The sequence below is a fragment of the Bos indicus x Bos taurus genome, chromosome 10 (assembly GCF_003369695.1).
Source record: "Bos indicus x Bos taurus breed Angus x Brahman F1 hybrid chromosome 10, Bos_hybrid_MaternalHap_v2.0, whole genome shotgun sequence".
NCBI lineage: Eukaryota > Metazoa > Chordata > Mammalia > Artiodactyla > Bovidae > Bos > Bos indicus x Bos taurus.
The window spans coordinates 46,939,507-46,960,672 of record NC_040085.1 but is presented as its reverse complement, the minus strand read 5'-3'; the positions used below and the strand labels follow the sequence as shown (position 1 = coordinate 46,960,672).

General features: G+C 36.1%; 1 protein-coding gene across 7 annotated transcripts in view; it reads left to right on the top strand.

The window, feature by feature from the left end:
• TCF12 (transcription factor 12) overlaps positions 1–21,166 on the top strand; it is a 393,213-nt gene that overhangs the window by 308,465 nt on the left and 63,582 nt on the right. For all 7 annotated transcript variants that reach the window (XM_027553905.1, XM_027553908.1, XM_027553909.1 and 4 more), the window contains one exon: positions 2,511–2,563. In XM_027553905.1, the coding sequence (XP_027409706.1) occupies positions 2,511–2,563 (53 nt within the window). The remainder of the gene's footprint in view (positions 1–2,510; positions 2,564–21,166) is intronic.

Sequence of the window (21,166 nt, the reverse complement as noted above, 5' to 3'; positions counted from 1 at the left end):
TTTAAAACTCAAGCTTCCCAGAAATTAAGGCTTGTATATTCATTTTTATTTTGATTATGATGTTAGATACTATGGATTCTCTCTTTTATGCCAGGTACAGTGTTATACATACTATATCTTTATAAAAATTCTAGTAAGTTATAATATTAACGTCATGTTACATGGGCTTCCTTTGTGGCTAAGCTGGTAAAGAATCCGCCTGCAATGAAGGACATCTGGGTTCAGTCCCTGGGTTGGGAAGATCCCCTGGAAAAGGGAAAGGCTACCCACTCCAGTATTCTGGCCTGGAGAATTCCATGCTCTGTATAGTCCAGCGGGTCGCAGAGGTGGACTGACCTACTTGCACTTCACGTGTAACAAATGAGGAACCAATATGCAGGAAAGTAAGCAACTTAGCCAAAGCTTGGTATTCAAGGAGGCCCACTCATCTCCTGTGTAAATACCACCTAGTAAATTATTATTCCACTCTTCGTTGTTATTTCTCAGTCTTAGACACTCTCTCTTGGTATTGCAGTTACTCATAAAATCTCTGGAAGGATTTCAGAGATAATCTATACCAATTTTAGCATCTTTTCAAGATATTTAGATGCTTTAGAAAATCAACATTCTGCAAAACACTGACTTAACAATTGATAATAGTTTTGCCACAAATTTTAATATAAACCTAATAATAATGGCTAAAATTTATTGTGTCACTTTCTGTTAGGTACTGCTCTGAGCATCTTTCTGTATTCCCTTTATTGCAACAGGTCCAGGAAGTTATTGTAGATAACTGAAGTTAAAAGAAGTTAAGTAACTTGCCCAAGCTCACACAGCTGCTATATGATGGAGCTGAAATTTGAATCCAATCAGCTTACTCTCTTAACTGTTATACTTTGAAACCTCCCAAAAGTGAACTTTGTATTCTAAATTCATGATTTTGAATCCAGCATTGATGCATGTAATTGTATAACGGCAACTAATGATTAGATTAAAAATATAAAAGAAGAATTTCCATTCCTAGGGCAGGGAAAAAACTGGCCTAATCCAAAGAGCAATGTATTCTACTGCTAGTTATCCCAAAGTAGAGTGATGGGCTCTAGATTTATAGGAACAGTTCAGTTGACTGTCTCTATTTATATGGACTGTGTCTTTTGCTCAAGGGATACTGTATTAGTTGTGACGAGTTGGGTTTTAGAAAAAGCCTCCCAAAGAACAAAAATTTTGCTAGTAAGTTTTATAAATAAAGAGTGTGCCAGATGTTGTTTATCTTTGGCACTTTTATTTTAAGGAAATATAGGCTGCCTCTTGGTAGGAACCAGATGCTAATGAGTGTTTTTTTCTCTCTTTATTGTACATAATTTTTCCACATACTACTTATGAAGTTGCTTTTTTAGCTTTGCAGCCTCCTGGTATATTTACTAAGAATCCCAGCCCTAATTTAAATGAATTTCATTCTTTCTTAAACAATTGAATGTTTTACTGTCATATTATTTATGACCCAGGAAAATACCATTTTTGCAGTTCTAACTTTTATAGTTTTCAAAAGCATTGTAGTTAATATTAGCCTTCTTACATGTTTTCTCTTTTTAATAGCAAACCCATCTGAGAAATCCTGAATTTGATCCATTATTTGTGTATGATTGGAATGCTGCATTTAACACCGTTTTTACAATAAAACGAACAAGTATTAAATTTTAAATTTTACAAATAGTACCAAGTGAGGCTGGGTAGGCATATGAAAATATTCATGTTATCCTTTAATAAATAATCTGTATCTTAGAAAGAAATATACTTTAATTGTTTCTTGGAAATAAATATAAACATCCAAGAATAAATTGTATAGAAATTAGTGCTGAAGTTTCCATTTTAACCACATATTGTTACAGGAAATATTCTTGTAGAATACTTATAGGATGATATCATATATGACAATGCTTGTGTTTAATAGTTTATGTAATATATTTCAGGTATTAGTATAACCTTTACTTTTCAGTTATTAAATATTTCAAAATTTTAACATAATTTGTAGCATAATATTAGCTTTTAGTCTAATATGCTTTTAAACCTAATTCTCAGTGTGATATGAACACTAGATTTGTGTCTCCCTTAAGGAGTCATATTACTAAACTGACCTGTTGCACCAGATGCCCATCTGCAGATGAAACTGAGATAAATGATGAAAAGTGCCTAGTATGAAGCCTTGTACATAATAGGTACTTAAGAAATATTATTCCCTTTTCTCAAACATGCTTATTGGTTTGTTATTTTCTCTCTTGTTTTACTTTGTTTGCTGCCATCTTCCCAGACTTACAGGATATGTATTTCAGAGTACATCACTTCATTAGGAGTACGTGTTTTACACTAGAACTGGTTAGGAAGAATGGAACTCCTGTCCCTGTATTCCCTTACTTATTCCTAAATCCTGGAAAACGAGGAAGGTACTAGGAGGGAAAATCCTTTCCTGCTCATTTGAAGTCTGAACTTTTCTAAAATAAATGCTGATGAAATATACTGTTTCCCACGTACAGATCCTTTGCAAGCAAAGAAAGTCAGAAAAGTACCTCCTGGTTTGCCTTCTTCTGTAAGTACCACTTCTTTTTTTTTGACTTTGTGGTAAGCAAATTAATTTCAGGTATTCAGTATCTGCAGACTGTCAGGATACATTCAGTTGGTGTCAGTAGGCATACTTCACATAGTAATTGATCTCTGCTTCACAGAATCATTGATTGAGTTAAATCTGAATTCAGTGTTAGGTTTTTAGATTTCTCTGCAATGATTTGTAGTTTACTCATATGCTTTCACTCCGTGTCCCTGTCATTTGAATTCCCCTCTTGGGAAGAGGACTAGGCCGCTAGCTGTCAAAGAAGATCTCCTGTACAGGTCTTTTGATGTTTAATTAGTCATTATGTTGCTGAACAGGAGGACAGACAGAGATTAATAGCTGAGAATCTTAGAAATTTACATTTGTAATAATCCCAATGGAGCTAAAGACATTAGGATTCGACGGACGAGTTCGGCTCAGCTTGCCTCAGTAGGACTGAGGTTATTAATATGCATAAATCACCAAGTCAGATGTTCATTGTGAATCTCTTGTGGATTTTAAAGCCTTCATTAAGCCTTTCCTAACTTCAGCCTAGCATCAGGAAAGCTTTCGAGCAACTAGTTTGTTGATCCCTCTTTGCTCAAAAATGTATCCTTTGAGAATAAAGAGCTTCATGAGAATAAAAAGATTGGAAAGGTTTGGTGAACAATCATTAATGGCCATGATAATCTGATGCTGTAGGGATGTTTGCGCTGTTAAATATACTTTATTCTCTTAAAGAGTAAAAGTATTTGTAAATGAACCTACATCATAAATCCACCTACAATTTAAAAATCCCTGGTGTGAGAAGGGGAGATTTTCTTCCTCTCCCTTTGCTTAGAACAAATGGGGAGTGGGGCTTTTGGATTGAGGCTGCTTGCCTTATAGGGTACATCTCTTTGTTGTGTAAATGGATGTTGGCCTTTTATTTGGCAGTACTTAACACATGAGCGCAGGTGCTGCTGGGTGAGTCACAGCTCATCCAAGTATACACTGAATGGAATATCCGCCTTGGCAAGTAGTAATCTAGAAGGAGCAGCATGGGTCTGAGCTTTTTAGTTTTTATTAAGGCTGAAGTAGAGATATTATCTTTTTGGTTGTTTGCCTTCCTTCTTTCCTATGTTCTTCCCCCGCCCTCTCTTCTGTATGATACATGAAAACTCAAATTTGAAATCCTCTTTGAAATTCACTTCCAGATGGATCTGAGTTTTATGCAGCCTAGGGCAGCTGTGCTCTGAACCTGCAGCCTACCTGGAAGGTTGGATTGCAGCTGCAGGCATTCTTAAAAGCTTTTGCTTGCATAAGCACTTGGACCCACTGGAGGCTGAATAGCTGCTTGATAAACAAAATGAACACAATGCCTCAAATCATTATTCCCGAAGACAGGATTTTTTTTTTCAGCAACAGCTAAAAATAGTTGGGCAATTTACATTTTAACAGTTGTGTGCTTTGCAGGGGTAGGTGGTTCCACAGTAAAACATGATTTCTGCTAGATAAACAGAAGTCATATATAAATCTGACAGAACTGCTAAAACATGGAAGAAAGTATGCAGTCTTTCTGGTAATTTGTTACTATAATTCTATAAGAGTAACAAGTTAAATTACATATTAATATTTGGTAGAACTATACAGGTTTTAAAAAATACCAAATTAGTAGATGAAAAATTCATCTCATTTCTTTGCCTTATAATATTTTAAGAAACATTATCTTTTTTATGTTTCATAGTTCTTTCATTTTTAAAACAAAAATGCAAAAAGGACAGAGCAGCCTGGAAAGAGAATAGACACTGGAGGTCACCAGTGTTCTTTATGTCCTAATAGTAATTGCATTCACTACCTGGAGGTAGCTCTCTATATTGTCTCAGGTCTTAAGGATGAGCCACCAAGAGAGAGAAAGTGAATGAATTGTGATGAAAGTTTGATTTCTTTGAGAACCACTAGGCAATTTCACAAGTCAGGCCTACTTAAATATATTGTATTACTAGCTGCTTTATTTAGGATTTATTAGATATGTTTCTATAAAAAAGATTAGAAATTATTATTTTCAGTTCTGTACTTAACATCAGCATTGAACATGATCATATTGCTTTGAAACCATGCTGAAAATAGTTTTTCAAGCATATTAAAAGTTATTAAGAATATATAAATAATGAATTTTAATTGAAAATATGTTTTAGATTAAATGCTGTGTTAAATCTCAAGTTTTAAAAAAAGAATTTTTTTAAACTGAAAACTAGTACTTTGATAAATACTAAAATAACAAACTAAGAACACTTATGGCTACACTGCTTACCTTTTCAATGTTTAAAACAAAGGGGATTTAAAATATTGGTTTTCTATTTGGATGCTTTTACTGAATATATTTAATTCATAGGCCTTTTACAGTGTGAATTGTTTTAAAATGGGTATAAAAATGAAAATGGACTATGTATATTTTATTTCATGGTCATTTGTAGATCTTACTTCCCAAACTAGAAACTTCACCATAATATTTCAGATGTCCCAGTTTGCTGCTGGTCCATTCTTTCTTTAGTCATCTGTAAAATGCATGTTACCTTTACCGAAGAAAGTAGAAGAGCTAGGTTAGTACTGCATCGCTCACACAGCTCTGGAAAAAGCAGGCAGGGTTACTTAACATGCCAATCTTGGATAACTACATAATTTGACCACAGACCGTTGGCTAGAGGCCTTTTCTTTTTGTAAGCCATGCTACATATTTGAGTATCATAGTTACAAACCTTAGCTCTTCTGTTCCTCTCCACAGAACAACTGAATGGTAATTTCTGTCTGTGGATAAAGGTCTGTTAACGGTGTATTGACATTATTAAAGCAGTATGATCAGTGAGGTTAAGAAAACAGTATGTTCAGATCTGCTGTCTGAGTTATTGATTGGTTGTGTGACCCTGGACTTGTCAGTTAGCCCTTGAAAAGTTTGGACTAAGTTTCTTTCAGGTCTAAAGTGTTACATTCTTAGGGTTTTAAAATTAATATGCTCAGTACATAACCAAAAGGCATAATGGGCATAGTTTTCTTCTTACCAATGAAAAAAATGGTATTCTTAAATTAAGCATGTAAGTTTTCCACTTGTTTCTCTAGACAGGTTGAAATATTGAACAAAGTGAGCTTTTGTAGCAGAAACTATAGAGTGATACCTGGAAATTGAATTTGATCATACACACACCATCATTGCCTGCAGGGAACTAGTGTGACAAACAAGCATTTAGTGAATTAATTGTATATATTTCAGTGAGTCAAGTAAAAGTGTGGACCAAGTACTCTGGAAACAGTAAGTAGAATTAACCCTGCCTTAGGAAGTACTAATGGCATCAAGAGTTGACATTTGAACTCTGTCTGACAAGATTAGCAGCAGTTGATACAGATAAAAAGCATAGACATGTGAAAAATATAAACACATTCTGAAGCCACATCTAGAAGTACAGCCTTAACTGAATTCTATACCCAATACAGCCTTCATGCATTTCCTATAAGGCAGGCCCACTCTCCCATCTAGAGATGATTGAGGAATAATACATAAGACCAACTCAGATATGAAAAGGGATAAATTGTTATCGTAGTCTAGCTTGGATAAAAGCGTAAAGCCTCCTGGCCAATAGATAATAGGAGGCATTTGTAGTTGTTAAGATTATCTGGGAGTCTTTCTGAAGGCATGGGTGTGCTTTGACTTTGCAGGATGTCATCCTTCCTTTTTAGGGCTCCTGAACCTCTCCTCTCCTCCTCTCACCACTAACTTTAGTCTTTGTTCTTTGTATTCACCTAAGCTGTTTTTCATCTGTATCAGATCTTTACTGAAATAAAACATTTGAGGAAATTTTGAAACACTGGATAGGGATTGAAGGCAATTGTGGTTTGTTTCCTAATAATTTGCGGGAAAAGTTGAAACATTTGCATTGTATTTGTTACCATCCTCTACAGTCTCAATGTCACTTTGTTAGAATAACATTTATCTTACATGTGTGCGGTTCTGTGCTGTTATCTGTGTCATCTTAATCTTTAACTTTGTCACACAAATATATAACTAATATCCTCTTCTTACAAATGAGGAAATTGAGACTTAGATATTAACTTGTCCAAGATTACACATACAGCCAAAAATTACAACCAAACTTAATATCAGAGACCATTTTCTTTTTAATTTGAATGTTAAAGCATATTGTGTATTTTGGCATACTCATACTATGCCTTGGTATATTAAATTTAAAACTGTTTATTCTATCAGTTATGTTTTTCTTGATCAAACTTATTCATTGCTTTCTTATTTAAAGACCTATCACCATCTGAAAAGATGATATAGAAAACTAGCACATACTTCCTCCTCAAGCAGATGGGTTTTGTCTGGCCTCAGCTGCTTTTTGTTTTGTAGTCTTAGAGAATGCTTTTAAGTTCCCTGAACACCAAGTTTCTGTTTGTGAAAGGAGATAGTAATGCTTATCTCAAATGTTAGTACAAGGGTATTATGTGCCTAACATGTGCCTGGTATATAATAGACACTCAGTAAATGTTCCTTTTTTTTTCTAGTTCCTACCACTACAGCCAGAAGTTTAAAGGAATTTTTACCATTTCATGTTACATACCCCTCTTTTTTTTTTTTTGACTGCTTCATGAGGCTTATGGGATTTTAGTTCCCCAACCAGGGAGTGAACCTTCAGAAGTGAGAGCACAGAGTCCTAACCACTGGACCTCCAGGGCATTCCCATAGCATACTTTGTTGAAAAGCAAGGAAAAGTGAAAACATAAATCTTATGATTATAAAAAAAAAAAAGCAATATATGTACTTGGAACATTATGAGTAGTAAATTGCAGCCTCTGTTGTTAAGAAAGCATTTCTTTTCAGAAAAGAAACCCATAAAAGGAGGGAAAATTTGTTGAATCAATACCTGCTTGGAATTCATGCTAATTATTTTTTATTTTCTGAAGTATCAAGAGTCTGTACTTTCTTCTTCCCTTTATTCTGTCATTGGTTGAACATCTTTATGGTCCTCTGAAGCATTTTTCAGATGGAGGGAAGTTTATTTGCTCTTTATTTCTTGACTTGATATTAGTATTTCCAAACAGATTTTTTTTTAATATGCTGCAGAAAATGCAGAATCCTGAAATAAGAAAGGCATGATACACTTTGCAGATTTTTATCACCAGAAAGTAAACACCTAGTCATATTTCAGAATGCCTTTAAACCCAAATTGTGATCTTGTTCAATAGCATTTGAAAACATCTTTTGAACAACTTGTCATGCCCTGCATCAAAATGGCAAATCTTAATTCATTTTCACTGTAATTGATGTTGACTTAAAAGTAGTCACAACCTAAAATTTAAGAATTATTTTTTATTTGGTAGAGATTTTTAGGACCTCAATGACTGTGACATCCTTGTTTACTGATTTGGCAGGAAATACCCCATTTCTCCCTGGTTTAGAGTCCCATGCATAGACTGATGACTATTTGTTTCTTGGTTAAATATGCTAGTCTTTGTCCTCTGTCTGTAAGTATGTATATATTATTCAACAAAAGGTATAACAGTTTATCAAATAATTTATTTGCTTTAATTTTTTTGAGAGTTAAACTCCAAAGTGTATTTTATCTCCCCTGCCATTATGAAAAAAAAAAATTTCTGATACTTCCCTCATAAGAAATTTTTGTTTCTTAGATAAATCAAAGTAACTTAAACACCACTTTTTCTTGCTTTGCTGTGGACAAGTATAGAGTTCTATAACTTTTGGATTGGTCATTGAATGTAGTTTAGGAAATGATGCCTTCCTTTCTCCCAAACTTTTGTGGGAATTAATTTTGTTAGGAATGGCTTTTTTAAATTAATGTGGATATTTTGTCATTTTTAATACTGAATTTTCTCTTTTAGGGACACCCCTTGAGATGAACTGGAGATGTTCTGAGTTGTTTCTAAATCGCAGAGACCACTAAACATGTCTAAAGATCTAGCATTTGCATGTACATACTAAATATAATTAGTAAAAATATTAGATAAAGTCAGAATATTAAATTCTGAGGGTGGCTAAAGTGAGGATTTTAATAGGAAAGAGAACAAATACAACTCTCTGGAGCTGATAGAAATTAATAACTTAGAAAATCACCATTTAAAAGATTGGTGTTTATCTGAACCAGTAAGAAAAAGGTCAAGGGTTAGAGAACTACAGAGATATTGTTACCTCCAGTTTATCCACAAAAATAGTGAGATGAGCAGCAGGTACTATACTTTCAAAGAGAATGTTCTCTGGAAGTCACTAGGAAGCTAGAGTAACAGTGTTTTTATAGACAGTTGATTGAGTCCCAACTAGCAAGAATCCTAGTGATTCTAGAATAGTATTTACAGGCAGCACCAGCTTCAGCTGAACTTCATAAAGTGAACACTCCAGTTTCTGAACACGTGTTGGAATAGCTGTTTGCTTAGCTCCTTTAGCTGACAATCCTGTAGGATACACAACTAGGTACTTAAGAGTCTTATTTCAGACTGTTAGATAATCTGTCTCTATTTGAAGGCTACCTCTATATAAAATTTTCAAGTGGCTGATTCTCTGACCTCATAGATCTTTCGAGCAGAAAAATCTTAGTATCTAAGGGAATGGTTCGATAATCCATTCCAAACTTATATTCAGTTTAGTCATTGAATGAAAGATTTTCTTCATACATGAGTGAGAAAAAATAGCCACTGTTTATACTGACAGTAACTACTGTTCAGAACAGTGTCAGACTTGTATCAGTGTAGATAACGGGCTTTTAATCCATATTTCTAAGATGTTCGTTTTTGTGACAAGCCAGCCCATATTTGATATGATTTTAAATAAAATTAAAAAAAAAAAAAGAATGAAAATTTACTAGCTAGTGAGTCCAGTGATCTGTTTGTACTGATTTGATGGTACAGCCACATTGATATTTGTTGTTTTCTGACCTTTCTTTGTTAAGAAGAAAGAACATGCTGAATTTCACCAGCTTTTGCAATGTATTGAACTCTTCAGCTGCTATATTTTAGATTTTTGAGACATTACAAACCAGATGTAAGATAGGACCCAGTGTGTGTTTGAGAGAGAGAGAGAGAGATTTGTATGGCTTTTAAAGTATAAAGTATTAGTTGCTCAGTCGTGTCTGACTCTTTGTGACCCTGTGAACTGGAGTCCTCCAGGCTCCTCTGTCCATGGGATTTTCCAGGCAAGAATACTGGAGTGAACTGCCATTTTCTTCTTCAAGGGATCTTCCCAACCCAGGGTTTGAACCTGGGTTTCCTGTATTGCAGGCAGCTTCTTTACCATCTGAGCCACCAGGGAAGTCCAAAAAGGATATGTGGTTGAATTCTATAAATGCTTTTAGATTTTTAAGCCCATGGATGTGTCATTCAACATCAGTAGAATCATAAAGTTTTTTTGGTTTTGTTTTTTATCTAATAAAATAGAGGATTATTTCTTCAACTATAGGAAACAAGGTATAAATTCAGAAGCTCCAGATTTTATCACTGGGGATGTTTACTGCTACTGCTGCTAAGCCACTTCAGTCGTGTCCGACTCTGTGCGACCCCATAGACAGCAGCCCACCAGGCTCCGCCATCCCTGGGATTCTCCAGGCAAGAATAGTGGAATGGGTTGCCATTTCCTTCTCCAATGCAGGAAAGTGAAAAGTGAAAGTGAAGTCGCTCAGTCGTGTCCGACTCTTAGCGACCCCATGGACTGCAGCCCACCAGGCTCCTCCATCCATGGAATTTTCCAGGCAAGAGTACTGGAGTGGGGTGCCATTGCCTTCTCCAGGGATGTTTAGGGCTCTAGATTTTATTCTAAGTTAGGGAAGATATTTACATCCTAAGTAATTTTATGACATGAAATTTGCCATCACTAATATTCCCTTTGTTTTAGTTTGTTTAGTGATGTTTTAGTTTGAAAAGCCATTTACTGTACTCCTATAATAATTTCAAGGACTGTAGTGCAGTTGACGGGGATCTGCCTGCCCATGCAGGGCATATAGGTTTGACTTCTAGTCTAGGAAGATTCCACATGTTGAGGAGCAGCTGGCCCCTGCACCATAACTATTGAAGCCCAGACGGCTAGAACCCATGAGCCACAACTGCTGAGCCTGTGTGCCACAACTACTGACACTTGTGTGTTTAGAGGCTGTGCTCTGCAACAAGAGAAGCCACCCCAGTAAAGCCCACACAAAGCATCGAAGACCCAATACAGCAAAATAAGTGAATAAAAAAAATTTTAAATAATTTCAAGGAATGTAATGTATACTGTACAGGTAAGTTCATAGTTAGACTTCTAAGAATTTTAAAAACACTGCTAGCTCCAGGATAGTTTCTTATTCTCCACCCCCCGACCCACACTGCCCGTGTTTGTATTCATGGAACAAATTTTAAATGGAATAATATTTTTTAAAATTTTGACTGTGCCAAGTCTTGACTGGGGCAATGTGGGTACCTTTCTAATTGCCGAGTCCAGGCTTAGTTACCTCAAGACTTGTAGGATCTTAGTTCCCCAATCAGGGACTGAATCCACATTCACCCCACTGGAAGGCAGATTCTTAACCACTGGACATCAGGAAAGTCCCTAAACAAATTTTAAAGGGTTAGCCCTTCAAAGTTTGGTGTTTTTTTAAATTATCTGTTGAGAAATCTGTATGCAGGTCAGGAAGCAACAGTTAGAACTGGACATGGAACAACAGACTGGTTCCAAATAGGAAAAGGAGTACGTCAAGGCTGTATATTGTCACCCTGCTTATTTAACTTCTATGCAGAGTACATCATGAGAAATGCTAGGCTGGAAGAAGCACAAGCTGGAATCAAGATTGCCGGGAGAAATATCAATAACCTCAGATATGCAGATGACACCACCCTTATGGCAGAAAGTGAAGAGGAACTCAAAAGCCTCTTGAGGAAAGTGAAACAGAAGAGTGAAAAAGTTGGCTTAAAGCTCAACATTCAGAAAACGAAGATCATGGCATCCAGTCCCATCACTTCATGGGAAATAGATGGGGAAACAGTTGAAACAGTGTCAGACTTTATTTTTCTGGGCTCCAAAATCACTGCAGATGGTGACTGCAGCCATGAAATTAAAAGACGCTTACTCCTTGGAAGGAAAGTTATGACCAACCTAGATAGCATACTCAAAAGCAGAGACATTACTTTGCCAACAAAGGTCTGTCTAGTCAAGGCTATGGTTTTTCCTGTGGTCATGTATGGATGTGAGAGTTGGACTGTGAAGAAGGCTGAGCGCTGAAGAACTGATGCTTTTGAACTGTGGTGTTGGAGAAGACTCTTGAGAGTCCCTGGGACTGCAAGGAGATCCAACCAGTCCATTCTGAAGGAGATCAGCCCTGGGATTTCTTTGGAAGGAATGATGCTAAAGCTGAAACTCCAGTACTTTGGCCACCTCATGCAAAGAGTTGACTCACTGGAAAAGACTGATGCTGGGAGGGATTGAGGGCAGGAGGAGAAGGGGACAACAGAGGATGAGATGGCTGGATGGCATCACTGACTCAATGGACAGGGAGGCCTGGCATGCTGCGATTCATGGGGTCGCAAAGAGTTGGACACAACTGAGCAACTGAACTGAACTGAACTGAATTAAATATATAACCCAATATGGGAGAAGGGGGTGACAGAGGATGAGATGGTTGGATGGTATCACTGACTCTATGAACATGAGTTTGAACAAGCTCTGGGAGTTGGTGATGGACAGGGAAGCCTGGCATGCTACAGTCCATGGGGTCACAAAGAATCGGACATGACTGAGTGACTGAACTGAACTCAATGACCCAATATATCTATAATATGGGAATATTTTATTAATTTTCAAAAATAATTTGGTTCTTGAAGTTGTTGCTGGAAATTTTGCACAACCAAAATTTAGAAAGTAAAACTTCACTTGTAAAATCAGGTGGTGAACCATATTTGGCCACAACTATGATTTGTGATCCCCTGCATTAGACTTAAAGAACATAAGTTAAGTATATGCCTAGAGTAGATATAGTCTTACCGTCATAAATCTACTTCCTATGAAAAGCAGACCCAAAGAGAAAATAAATAAAATTAAGTTTTTTTTTTTAGACATATACCGTGTTTTTTGTTTGCTTGCTTTTAGATCCATTACTTCGGAGAAGGCAGTGGCACCCCACTCCAGTACTCTTGCCTGGAAAATCCCATGGGCAGAGGAGCCTGGTAGGCTGCAGTCCATGGGGTCACTAAAAGTCGGACACGACTGAGCGACTTCATTTTCACTTTTTCTCTTTCATGCATTGGAGAAGGAAATGGCAACCCACTCCAGTGTTCTTGCCTGGAGAATCCCAGGGGCAGGAGAGCCTGGTGGGCTGATGTCTATGGGGTCACACACAGTCGGACACGACTGAAGTGACTTAACGGCAGCAGCAGATCCATTACTTGATACTCATTAGTCCCGTCATCATTTGGTTAAGTTCCTGGGCACATACAAACTTTCCAGGACAGTTATTTGCCCTAAAATGTACCTGATTAGGATAGTTGAAGAACCTTCATATATAAAGTAGGTCCTATGATGTCATAATTTTTCTAGAATTTAAATGTCATTTTAGGTAATAATATAGAGAATAGTTTATGGCATCAAAAATAAGTCCATGTAGAGATATATTATTAAATGTTTATTTGAAACAGTTGAGTTCAAAAAGTAATTTAACTTTTATATAAACTACTATAATTTTTTCCTTGAACTTACATATACATGTCCCCAGTCACCATATTTTTTATCCTGGTTCAACTTCCTCATAGAACCCAAAGCTAAAAAGGTAGTTCCTGGCAGCTTGAGAATCAATTTGAACCCACATGTGCTTGTGAAACAGATTGCGTTCAAACAAGACATGTCCCTCTCTAAACATAAAAGCTGCATTCAAAACTTGAGAGTCTGTACTTAGATGACTAGAAAACTAACTTTTTTGTTGTTAACTTCTATAATTTAAGTGAATATTTATGGTTATTTGTTTTTTAGTTTATTGATGGCTAGTGTTAATAAGAAATAATAATAAGTAATAAAACTTAAGGCAGGAGGAGAAGGGGACGACAGAGGATGAGATAGTTGGATGGCATCACTGACTCAATGGACATGAATTTGAGCAGTCTCTGGGAGTTGGTGATGGACAGGGAAGCCTGGCGTGCCGCAGTCCATGGGGTCGCAAAGAGTCGGACGCGACTTAGCAACTGTAGTGAACTGAATAAAGCTCAAGTTTTCTGACTTGAACTTGATAATTTTTTAAATGTAAAACTTGACATTATTTGAAATCAATCTATCAATATCTTTTCAACATCACCAAAAGATATTTGTAAATTTTTAAAGTCAGTCATTTGAATGAGAATTAGAAATTCATTGCTACTAGAGTGGAATGTGTTTAGTAAATCTCCACTGAGAAATTTAATTCATGCAAATTCATTCATTCAAGTGAATTCATTCTATTAAAGCTAGTGACTATAGAGTGCTTACCATGAATTAAAAATTCTTCTAGGCTTTAGATATTTAAGTAACAATAAACCATGGATCTCATACTCTGTCTTCAAGATGCTTATAGTCAAAAGATAACTTTGACCTTTGGAAATAAGCTAACTTTAAAATTTATTTAATTTGAGAAATTACTACCCTCTGGGAATGTAGTGAAGTATCCAGGACATGCTTTTTGAATTAAATTAAGAGGATAAAAATAAATACTGCGACGCAATTATTTTATGTTATCTGTAACAGGGAACATCATCTGTTAACGACTTTCTGCTCTAAGCTGTACCTTTCAGCTTCCTCCTACTCTGACTATTCAGATCATCAAAAATAAGTTAACTTGTTTTTTGGTACAAAACACTGAACTATTTGTCCTATTTTTTTCCCTTAGTTAGGGCTTCCCCATAGCTCAGTTGGTAAAGAAACCACCTGCAAAGCAGGAGACCCCAGTTCAGTTCCTGGGTTGGGAAGATACCCTGGAGAAGGGATAGGCTAACCACTCCAGTATTCTTGGGCTTCCCTTGTGGCTTAGCTGGTAAAGGATCTGCCTGCAATGCAGGAGACCTGGGCTTGATCTCTGGGTTGGGAAGATCCCTTGGAGAAGGGAAAGGCTACCCACTCCAGTATTCTGGTCTGGAGAATTTCATGGACTGTATAGTCCGTGGGGTCTCAAAGAGTCGGAGTGAGTGACTTTCACTTTCCCTCAGTTGTGCAGTTAACTCCTAGTTACACAGAATAATAGGAATAAATTCGTGCCCCAAATGATAAATTACCAGTAATTCAGCTCTTAACTCTGCAGTGTGCAAGGACTGATGTAATTAACAACGCATGATCATGATCTTCATATGACAGATCACTATGGAAAACCATAATACAGGAAACCTTTCTCTAAAGGAAAAAAAGTTACAGTTTCATTGATATAAAAGTAAAACAGTTGTTATTTTCCCATACTAAAATTAGCTTCAAGAATGATCATTTGTTACTACCTATTGCTATCTTCATTATCCAAATCACTTTTCTCTTTGCTGAATTAAGGAAGTATCTTCCCAAGTGGGGCTTTCCAGGTAGCTCAGTGGTGAAGAATTTACCTGCCAGTGTAGGAGGTGCAGGAGACCTGTGTTTGATCCTTGGGTTGGGGAGATCCCCTGGAGAAGGAAATGGAAACCCACTCCAGTATTCTTGTCTGGAGAGAGGCAAAAGAAAATTCCATGGACAGAGGAGCCTGGCAGGCTACAGTCCATGGGGTCGCAAAGAGTCAGACACGACTGAGCAACTGAGCAAGCACACACGCACTTCCCAATTGGCCTCCCAGTTTTTCTTAAATCATTTTTTTTTTTTAGCACAGGCCAATCCTTTTAACATTTAAGTCAGATGATATCCTTCTGTTCAAAATTCTCCAGGAGCATCTCTTACACTGTGAAACAAAAGGCCTTAAAATGTTATCTGTTCCCTGCTACCCCCCAGACTTCATCTTCCACTAATTTATCCCTGTAGCCTTCCCTCCCTTAGTACCTATATGCTGCTGCTGCTGCTAAGTCACTTCAGTCGTGTCCGACCCTCAGCGACCCCATGGACCTCAGCCTTCCAGGCTCCTCTGTCCATGGGATTTTCCAAGCAAGAATACTGGAGTGGGGTGCCATTGCCTTCTCCATTGTACCTATATAGCTAGTACCTATATAGCTATATTCCTTAATATTTTTTTCTTTGATCACCTATCAATTTATCAGTGGAGAATCTTTCCTGACCATCTTGTATAAAATGGCAACATGCCCCATATTCCCCTCTTTCCTTTCCTGCTATGTTTTTCTCTGAAACATTTACTGCCATCTGATGTATTGTAGTTTGTTTATTCTTTATCTGTTTCACCCAGGAGAATCTTGGTCTTACATGGTTTATTGCTTTATCAGAATACTTATGTTGTTTATTGCTTTATCAGCAACTCCTAGGTGCATAAAAATGCTCAGTGAATATTTGTTGAATAAATAAACAAACTCAGATGATTAGCAATACAGCCATAGTTCTTTCTTCCTGAATCATACTCATTTGACTCAGGACGTATAAACAACATACTAGAAAATCTGAAATTAACATATCCTTCAGAAGAACTAGATATATTTTAGCTATATACTATAAAATGTTTAGCATACTTAGACTTTGTAAAAGCTTTTCAGGGAGTGATGGAAGAAAAAGCTCCAGGTTTTTCATCAGAAAGGTGAAAATCTTTTCTGTGGCAAAGATCACTGAAATTCTTCCCATTTACATAGACCTGGTCTTTCTCTCAGTTAGATACATCACAGCTAGGAAGACCTGCGTTTGGTTGTTCATGTGTAGTCTAAGCATTTAGCATTTAATACTTGTGATCCTGTATTCATATTACCTTTATTCCAATTTTAGTGATAGTAACACAGTTTAAATTTTTTATAGATATCAGTCATTTCAGTCTGAAATAATCAGTGTTAACAGCAGTCCAGTGTTCCTCAAGATCACACAGCTGTGAAGGTGCTGTGGCCCTCTACCTGCTTTTCACTTTGTGTTCTCCTGTTACACCCTGTCAACTGTCCACCTTGCACATTCATTACAGCCACCTTTGTTCATAACCCACAGAACAGTCTCTGTTACGATCTACAATGTTCTCCAGCCAAAAGGCACAAAGAAGCAAATAACAGGCCCAAGTTATTACAGAAGAGTGCAGAGGCCACAGCCTGCTTAGTTAAGATGGGCTCTCTTGAATTAAGGATTGACTCCTTAACTCTGTTGCCTGCTGAAATTATAACAAAGCCATCTCTGTAGAGGCTTACATGTTTATTTGAAGAATATGGCCAAAAATCTTAAATTTTCCTTGTGATGCTGTAGTAAACATAAAATGTCTGACCTGTAGATCAAACTGCACATTATTAAGAAATCAAAATTGTTATTGAGCTGATTAGATGACAGAGTTAGGTAGGAGTTGTTACCTGTTGGTAAGATGTCAGCTCTTCTTAGTTGTTTTGTTTTGTTTTACAGACACTATAGAGCTGTTTAAAAAAGATTTTAGTTTTAAATGAAAATATCATTAGTGGAAATATATAAACCCCTTGTAAAGATAATTTATTTGCAAGTGTATAAATGTTGTTAGAAGACAAAAAGCATTTGGATTCTTAGATTAGAATTGAGAAGTTGTAATGTTTTTTGATTCCCTTCCTGATCAGTCTTTCATTTTATGTGAGACTGTAGGCTTTTAACTGTGCCACTCAAAGGTATGATTATAAAAATACAATTTAAAATTGGTGTGTTAACATTTAGTTATCATCTATGCCAGTTAGTCTTAATCTGAGTTTTCAAAGTTAATAATAGAAGATGTAAATCTTTCAAAAACCTAACGAATTGTGTAACTTACTGAAATAAATTATCCATGCTGTTGAAAACATCAGATTTCTTTCACTAAAATTCTTTCAGCCCAGCATGGCAATGCTTCGTTTTAATCAGAAGTTCTGAATGGAAGTTGCATGTTTGTTTTTTTTAAACAGGGAAAAATATTTATTATAACTCAATAAAAAAAATCTGGGAGAAAAAAAATGTTTCAAAATAAAAATTCAGTGCTTTGGGGTGGAGTAGATAATAAAAGGTTTTATTGGTGGTGAAATGGCTAGGAAATCTTTGGCCTAGTTTAATGCCTGAGTTTTCCAGAAATGGAAACTTAGACTCAGGGAAATTCAGTGACCTCGCCTATGCTCTCATGCCTCCTCTCATGCCTTAAAAACCTAAGTCCCTGTCTTCTGACTCCCAGTCCAGTGCTCTTTTTCATCATATGGTATGACTCAGTGTTCTGGAACCTAAGCAGCCTATCTCATGTTACAGAGGACTAATAAATGGTAGGGAGAAAGATATATAAAACAAGTAGCTTAATGCATTTTTTTTCTTTCAAAGTTTTGTGACTGGTTCTCAATCTTTCTGGTAAGGGCCACTTGTTAGGGTGGTATATTGCCTTTACCAGTGAAGCATACTAAGCATTACTGAAACTTTTAATTCATTTTGCTTTGAACTAACACCATCTCCCACCTCTTCCCTTGTTTATTATACCCTCCTCAGATGTATTTTCAAACTGAAGTATTGTTTGGTTTTTGTTGAGAATGGTCACCTGAATTTAGTGGTAAGAAATTATTATTTTTAGGATAGATCTTTTCATAAATTCAGAGTCTGCATGAGTTCTTCCAGTGAGTATTGCCAAAATGAACTCTACTTAATCATTCAGTATATGAGGCGGAGTGATTTGGTGGATTCTCAGTACTTAACTAATTAGAGGTATGAAGTATTAAAAAATTACTACCACTAGCAAGAATCTTTATTGGAACAAAACAAAGATTAGGGGCCAGAAATAACTTAATGTATAAGTTACTTAAAGTTTCCAGTTGCAAATTCTTGAAATGGTTTTGGGCTAAGATGCAGATGTTACTTCTGGTCTTTTTAAAAATAAATTTAAAATAGACTAGACTAGACTATCATGGTACTGTTCCATTTCTCAAAAATTGAAAGGAACTGGTACATTCCTGCTCAGAAGAAAAAAATTACACAGGTCGAAGAAGAAACCAAAAAAAAAAAAGGTAGCACTTTCTTTAATGGAGAGCTAACTGGACCCAAGATCAAATTGTTTATGGTTTAAAACAATAGCTTTATTTGCTCCTAGTTTTTTTGTTGTTACCTGACCAGTCAGTAGTGCTGCAGTACCCTGTCCCAGTCTTGAAAGTGCTTCAGAAGTGCTGGTTTATTAAAGAATTTTAAAACCAGGATACTCTCCTCAATTTTTTTTTTGTTTTTACCCTCACACATGTCATTAGGCAGTGCTAGGCAGTGCTGTGATTATAGAGCCATCTGCAGGAAAATTACCAAGTTGCAACATGGTTAATGATTCTCTTACCATGTTATTTCAGTTGGTAAATGAGAAGTGACAAACTGCAGTTCCTGTGGGGAAAGAAATGGACAGCCAAGAGATGCAGGAATTCCTAGGTAGGGGGACTCCCCACTTTTATTTTTCAAAGAAAACTGCTTTGTCATAGTGAGTTCATGATCAAAAGAAACATGCAGTTTGCTTCAGGTTTTACATATTCTCACTAGTTGTAGTTCTGTCTTGTTGAAAGGTATTTAGTGATTGCATTTTAGAAGCTTTGTATGATCTGTTAGTTCTGTTCATGTTAATGACAGAGGGATACTATTTATTTAGCTCAAAAGGACATGTATTTTCTTTTCTCTTCCAGGAGGTATAACTCTTTTTTACACATCCTCATTTTGGTCATATGGTTGTCAAAAGAGGAATTAAACAAGTGTCCTTTTGCCCTATAAGCACAGTTTATATAGCTGATTGTTTACATTGGTTATACATATAAGTGTTTTCTATTTTGTTAATCATTACGCATTTCTAATACTCATATTAGAGATTTTTGTAAAGAGATGATCAGAAATCTGATGTTCTGTGTCTGAGACAGATAATGTGATTTGTGAACTATAGCATGAATTTTACTCTGCTCTGAGAAGTTGGTGTATGTGTATGTGTCAGTTGCAACTGATTGGTTTGACTGAGATTTAGGTACTCCAAATTAAGTCATAATTGAAGCAAATGTTTGAAAATATCATCTAAGGAAAGATCACAAAATCAGGTCTTTGATGTTTAATCTTTTCATACAGTGAAAAGACAGTATTTAGGAGCCTTTTTACTGATGGATTAGCACCAGCAAGATGAGAGTAATATTATTGAATTAGAAGAGGCATTATATGATTCCAGATAAATAGCATTATTATATTTAAATAATAGGTACTGATTGTCAGTGGATTGGTCTGAAAGAGATGCATTATTTCGCTAGAGTTTTATGTTCTTTGTTTTTTCTATATTGTGAGAACATTAGAAAAAACCAGAAGACCAATTTCCTGACCCTTGGGAAGCATTTTATTTACAAAACAGCATATACTAGAAAAATTTGCAATATAATGTTCAGATAGAAAATCCTGGACTCTTTGGGTATCTGATTTGGCATCCGATTTAGTTAACCAGGCCCGCTGAAATACTGCACATGTAGGAGAGAGCATTCATTCACCTGTCATCTTTCTACATGCTAAATAAGAAAGAGGAGACACTAGGGAAGGATGTTTTGCTTTTGTATCTGCCCACTTGTAGATTCTCTTATTTATTGTCCTTTTAAACCTGTCTTCACTCCACCCCTCCCATCTTCCTTACAGCCAATAATGTATTAGTATTTTACTGAGTTTTCATAAAGCAGGAATATATTGAGTTCATCTGTGGGATTATTCACTTGTAAACTTTGTTTGGCTTTGTCTTTGACTCTGGAAGTCTTGTTTTCCAGGAATTAATTCCCTTAGAAATAATGTTGAGACTTTTCATGAGGAATCCTGTGAGTGGGTTTTAGATTTACTTTTCTCGCCAGATCTTCTGGCCTTTTGTTACACTGGAATGTTGCCTGCTTGTATTAGAAAAATGTACAGTAAGATTGACCGCTAACTGGCCTTAATTAATTAATTAATTCAAGATATGTAATAAAGTTAAATTGAAAATTTTGTTTAAAAACTTTTTAGAATTTTAGGTCACTCTGGAAACATTCTTGCTGTGGATAGTTTAACAAATAGATTTGAGAGTTACAGTGATTGGGAATATCAGGGATAAAGAAGAGCTAATAAAATAAATTAAAATACTGGGTGTGTAATCCCAGGAGATTTTGCATAGCTCTCTAAGGAAGATTTATTTCCCAGTCAACATAAAAATAAGAAGGAAATTGAGGCCTGGATTTTAATCTGATGTTGCCAGAAAGTCTCTACCTAGTAGGTTTTTTGGAAACATTTTCCCCTAAATCTTCAGGGAAGAAGTAAATTGCATAGGCAAAACACATAATAGCTTTTTCTTATCTAGTTTAGGTCTGTACTTGATGATTGTTGGAATGGTAAATAAACATCACATCCTGAACTACTGAGGGTGGGGAAGCGTATTTAAAAAGTCAGTGAAATGCAGTAGTCCTCAAACCAGGAATCATCAGTTTACTAATAAAAGATGTATGGCTCCAAGTCATATTTTTTTCAGGGTTCTCTTGACATTTTCATTAATCATGTTGCCAGTGTCTACAGTAATGCCTGTTTTGCTATAAAAGTTGGTAATTTTT